This window comes from Nicotiana sylvestris, chromosome 2, assembly GCF_000393655.2.
Source record: "Nicotiana sylvestris chromosome 2, ASM39365v2, whole genome shotgun sequence".
NCBI classification, from domain to species: domain Eukaryota; kingdom Viridiplantae; phylum Streptophyta; class Magnoliopsida; order Solanales; family Solanaceae; genus Nicotiana; species Nicotiana sylvestris.
This window is the reverse complement of record NC_091058.1, coordinates 53,749,773-53,755,945: the sequence shown is the minus strand read 5'-3', so window position 1 is coordinate 53,755,945 and position 6,173 is coordinate 53,749,773. Positions and strand designations below refer to the sequence as shown.

Below are 6,173 nucleotides of genomic sequence, written 5' to 3'. Positions count from 1 at the left end.
TGTCGCTTCCAGCTGTGTCCAATTGACTTTGTACTGCTATGGGGGAACCACAAAGGTATCAGGTCCTTGTTTGGTTATCTCCTGAAGTTATAGCAGCTCACATTTAGCTGGAATCCATTAAACTTGCAGTATAGTCCAAGCGTGTCAGGTTCCCTATATGGTCCTTGACAGTAAGTTTGTTAGATCATCAAAACATAAGGCAAAGACATTTAGAACCTATCAGATTAAATCTAGTTGAAGTAGCACAGCAAACCCAGAAATGGAAAGAAGCGCTAATTGGGTATGTGCTAGGTGGAACTCCCTCTTTCAAAGAAATGTTAAAATTTGTGTATGGTGTGTGGAATTTTATCACTAAACCACAGGTATTCCTACATGATGATGAGTACTTTATATTTATATTTAGATCTGAGGAAGATAAGAACAAACTTATACAACAAGGCCCATGTACATATCATAATAGGCCCATGATACTGCAACAATGGGATCCGAATTTCCGGATGAGTAAAGAACTGACTCGTAATGTACCAATATGGGCCATCTTTCCAGGTTCACCAATCCAATACTGGACAAAGGAGAATTTGGGCTGTATAGCCAGCTACTTAGGCAAACCTATATGTTCAGATAAACTTACAGCAGAGCGGGATAGGATTTTGTATGCGCGTATGCTCGTTGAAATGGATGTGTCACATGATCTACCAGCTAAATTGCTCATTGAAGATGCAAATGGAAAGTATAGAGAACAAGCATTAGACTATGAATGGAAACCTTCCTTTTGCGAGGAGTGTTTTCAAACAGGGAAACATGATGAGAACTGTGTGAAGGCTCTAACAATGAGACAACAAAAGCAGACTAATGCCAACAATAGCAACATGGAGAAATTGATAAAAAGCAACAGAGGCAGGGGAAAGAAGCTAAGAATCAGAACATAAAACAACCTACTATTTAGTGGAGAGTGAAACCTGTTGTTGAGCAACCACAAGTGCAGAAGGAGCGGAATCCTGAACAACTACGGAAACAACTGGACACTCTAGTTATTGCAGAGCCAACTACTGAGAAAGAGGTAGAAATACAACCACTTCAACAAGCTAGAGGGAAGCAAAAGATGAAAGCTCAAGGACTTACACAATAGAAAGGAGCCTTAACTGATACTGACTTGGAGAATATGCTGAAAAGGAATAGATATAGTCCATTGAGAATACAAGAGGATAGAAGAAATGGAAAGGTGACTGAAGGGATTGGCCTCAATGAGGAAAATCCACCATGATTATAAGCTCTTAGAATATAAGAGGACTGATCAAGCCCTATAAGCAGAAAGAACTCAAGGCCTTTCTGCTGAAACATAAAATCACTTTACTAGGCTACCTTGAGACAAAGATAAAGCTTAGGAGTGTGATAAAAGTTAAAAGAAAATTCTGTAAAGACTGGAAAGTATACTCAAATGAAGTTATAAGTAACTCTGGGAGAATCTGGCTCTTTTGGAAGGAAAACATGGTGCAGGTCCATATACTGTTGGCAACTACTTAATTGATACACTGCCAAATGAAGGACAAGGGATAAAAATTTTCAGGTTACATAACATTTTGTATGCAGGAAGAACAAAATAAAAAAAAGGGGGCCTATGGGAGCAGCTCAGACAAATACATAGTAATATGCATGAGGCTTGGCTGGTCATAGGAGACTTCAACAATGTATTGTCTGTTAATGGTCGGATCAATGGGCAACCTGTGCACCAAGCTGGACTTGTGGATTTTCAAGAATGCATAAGTGATATTGGACTGGGGCAATTAAGTAGGAAAGGCTGTCAATGGTCATGGTATAATAAAATGGATGCAGAGAGTAGAATATACAGCAATATTGACTGGGCTTTTGGGAATGCTTCTTGGCTTACACATTACAATAGCTTAGAGGCAGTTTTTTAAATGACAGGAGTATCTGACTGCTCCCCGATTATTATCAACATTGATGTAGCCAAAAATCATCTGCCAAAGCCTTTTAGACTATATAATGTGCTGCTAAATCATAAGGAGTTTGAAGGGTTGTTCATGAGGTGTGGAATCAACAAGTACATGGGCATACTATGTACTCAATTTGGCTGAAGTTACAGAGGTTGAAAGACAAGACAAAACATATGAATAAGGAGATATCTTCACTAGACAAAAAGATTGGCTAGCTTAGGGAGCAACTGCAAAATACTCAAGGAGAGCTTGATGAAGATCCATTCAACATCCGGCTAATAGCCAAAGAAAAGGAGTTGCTACTGCAGATTGAAAAATGGGAAGGGGTAAATCATAAGGAGTTTGAAGGGTTGTTCATGAGGTGTGGAATCAACAAGTACATGGGCATACTATTTACTCAATTTGGCTGAAGTTACAGAGGTTGAAAGACAAGACAAAATATATGAATAAGGAGATATCTTCACTAGACAAAAAGATTGGCTAGCTTAGGGAGCAACTGCAAAATACTCAAGGAGAGCTTGATGAAGATCCATTCAACATCCGGCTAATAGCCAAAGAAAAGGAGTTGCTACTGTAGATTGAAAAATGGGAAGGGGTAAATGAACATGCTCTAAGACAAAGATCCAGAGCAATATGGATAAAGGCAGGTGACCAGAACTCTAAATTCGTTCATGCTCATTTGAAGGCCAGACAATCGAGGAAAAGAATTGCATCTATATCTAATGACCAAGGGATTAGAGTGTCTAATCCAGTATTGATAGAACAAGAGTTTAGAGTGTTCTTTCAAAGCCTCTTGGGCACTTCAGCTACTGAACTCCCTTGTCTTGATATTGAGATAGCCAGAAGTGGCAATTGTCTTACCAAGGAACAACATCAACTACTCAATGCACAAGTAATAGAGTAGGATATTAATCAAGCCCTTAAAGACTTGACAAATGACAAGGCTCCAAGGATAGATGGATATCCAGCAGAATTCTTTAAAGTACACTGGAAGGTTATTGGAGGTGAGGTTAACTGAGCCCAAGAGTTTTTCACCAATGGAAAACTACTGAAAAATGTCAATTGTACCACAGTCACATTGGTACCTAAAGTTGCAAGCCCAACATCTGTCAAGGAATATAGACCTATAGCATGCTGCTCCACTTTGTACAAACTCATCTCAAATATCATTACAGCAAAACTGAAGATAGTGGTGGATTCTATTATGGGACCTGCTCAATTAGCATTCATTGATGGAAGGAACATATTGGATAATGTCATTATTGCACATGAATTGGTTAAGGGATATACTCAGAAAAGGGTCTCACCAAGATGTTGCATCAAAGTAGAAATAATGAAAGCTTATGACTCAGTTGAATAGCCTTTCTTAAGGATGATACTGCCTGAATTTGAAATGCCTATGAAATTTGTTCAGTTGATAATGGAGTGTGTAACCACTGTCAGTTACTCCTTGCTATTGAATGAAGGCCTAACTACTAAATTCCAAGCAAAGAAAGGGTTAAGACAGGGAGACCCAATGTCTCCCTACCTATTTGTATTAGTGATGGAGTATCTAAATAGGTTGTTGAAGAATTTGAAGCACAATCTAGACTTTAACTACCATCCAAGATGCTCCAGAAACAACATAACACATATATGCTTTGCCGATGATTTGATTTTATGTTGTAGAGCAGACAAGATTTCTATAAGCTTGCTGATAAGTAGGATTTTAACATGTTTTATACCCATACTTGCTTGCGCTTTGAGTGTAATTTGCTACAAAATAGTCCCAAAATGCTTACAGATTGCGCTTGATTGCAGGTTTGAGCTATAAAGTGACAAATCGTCAAAGATCGGCTCAAATCGGAGTGAAACCTGCTCAAGTGCCAAAGATCATTAAAGTAAGGACATTCAGAACTTGGTGTGGACCATCATGTCATGCGGCCGCATCATAGGAGTTTAGAAACTGTAAAACTACAAGTCAAACATCATGCGGCCGCGTCCCACTTCATGCGGCCCGCGTCTCACTCATGCGGCTGCACAATCTTGCTATGCAGTCGCGTCCAAGAAGTTAAGAGAGTGTCATATTCTAGAAGCAAATCACGCGGCCGCGTCCCACTTCATGCGGCCCGCATCCCTCTCCATGTGGCCGCACTCTATGGTCACGTAGTCCGCGTCCAAGAAGTTCAGAGAAGCTGCCAAACTATTCATGCGGCCGCACAAACTTTGTGTGGTCCGCGCCAGTCTTCATGCGGCCGTATTTCAACTTTGTGCGGTCCGCATCACCATCTTCAGAGAGCAACATTCAGAGGTCAAGCAACCCAGTGTGGCCGCGTGCCAACTTTGTGCGGTCCGCACTAACCCCGCAGGAGCATTTTTGTCCAGTTTTTCCAGCCCACTATAAATAGAATATTTTACCATTTTTAGGTCAAATTGGGTACATCTAATAGTTGCTGCACTCGTGAGACTTATGTTTTGGCCTATCTTGGGCATTTTTAGCTTAGTTTCATCATAAATTATTGTAGTTTAACATTAGCAATTAATTAATGTGGTTGTTTCATCTTCTATTTCTTCATTTTCTTCTTTAGCTATGTCTAGCTAAACCCATTAGCTAGGGTTGTGGCTCAACCCTAGTGTGGGTAATTAATGGGTGTAGCTTCTTAATGATAGATTGATATTGGATGTTTGTTATTTGGGTTAATTTTATGGTTTAATTAAGGATTGTTGGTTGCAAACATTGATTCTGGCTTAGTGGGTCTTGACTCTTCTTGAGAAAGAGAGTCTATGACCCCAAAATAGACCCAACAAGGAATTGGGGTGGACCCATGAGAAATGGTAGTCCCAATTAACGGGTTAAACCTCGAGAGAGTAATCACCCTACTTGAACCCTAGTTGATTGGTATAATTGGCCTAACCAATTGGTCTCGAGAGAGTCAATTGGGCAAAATTGCTCTCTCTACCGAGAGGTGTGAGAGTGGGTATAATTGTGCAATGGTTATAATATTGATCCCAAATATGTCAATCTATTATTAGTAGTCTCTACCCGTTAGTTAACCACCTAGGTGATGCCACGACCCTAGTGCCTTTTTCTATATTAATCACAACTTAGAACATCTCCCTTTAGCATAAATTAGCTTAAACTTGTAGTTGATACAATTAGGAATCGACCCAAAAAATGATAGAAGTACAATTAGGAGCAAACACGCATTCCTAGTCTGAACAAATACGCAACTCTATTCCAAGATCCCTGTGGAAATTGACCCTGATACCACTATTCGGGTAAAAGTCTTAGCGCCCGCTCTTCCTACCATTGCGTAAGATTGAGTTTGTCGCGATCAACCTTTTGGCACCATTGCTGGGGAGCTTACGGTGTTGACTATTTGTGTAGCTAGTTTCTTGTTTGCTTCTTTTTCCTTCTTGTTTACTAATTTTGTTTATGTCAATCAATCAGGTACAATGGCTCTTAATGCAAATGACCCTCTCGGAAATGTGATAGCGGGGGAGGAGGTAGAGGATCTAGAACAAGATAAGGTCTTACCTCAAGTTCCACGGAGGGGCCGACATGTCAATATAAATGCAAATGAGAACAATAATATTCCAGACCCTCCTCCGGTACCACCGAGAGTGGCTCCCAGAGTTTTACCAAATCAAGGATACGCCAGTGCTATTATTCCTCCCCGAATCTGGGCGGGGAACTTTCAAATCACAAATGTTATGTTGACCTTGCTCGAGCAGAGAGGTTATTTCATGGGTGCCTCTGATCAAAATGCCTACAAGCACTTGAAGGGGTTTGTGGATACATGTTAGGGTAGCAAGCAGACAAACGTGTCCCAGGATGCGTTGAGATTGAGGCTTTTCCCGTTTTCTCTTCGGGGTAAAGCATTGGATTAGTTAGAAAGGCTCCCCAATCATTCTATTACAATATGGGATGAATTGGCAGACACATTTATTGCCAAGTTCTTCTCTCCAAGTCATATAGCAGCTCTTCGGGATGAAATTATAGCTTTCAAGCAAGAGCCGACGGAACCTTTGCATGAGATATGGGAAAGATATAGAACAATGGTGAAAGAGTGCCCTAATAACGATATGACCGAGGCTATGATTCAACAAACCTTTTATCGGGGCATCAACACCACAAAGCAATGCATCGTGAACCAATTGGCCGGAGGGAACTTTGTGAAACTTTCTTACCAAGAGGCATATGATGTACTTGATGAAATGGCCGACACCTCTTCGGCA

At 40.5% G+C, this 6,173-nt stretch overlaps 1 protein-coding gene across 1 annotated transcript; it reads left to right on the top strand.

Annotated features, from left to right (window-relative positions):
- Positions 1-259: 259 nt before the first annotated feature.
- LOC138884925 (uncharacterized) lies at positions 260-929 on the top strand. The gene is made up of 2 exons (XM_070165794.1): positions 260-280; positions 363-929. Exons 1-2 carry the CDS (start codon positions 260-262, stop codon positions 927-929), a joined length of 588 nt encoding a protein of 195 aa, XP_070021895.1.
- The last annotated feature ends 5,244 nt before the right edge of the window (positions 930-6,173 follow it).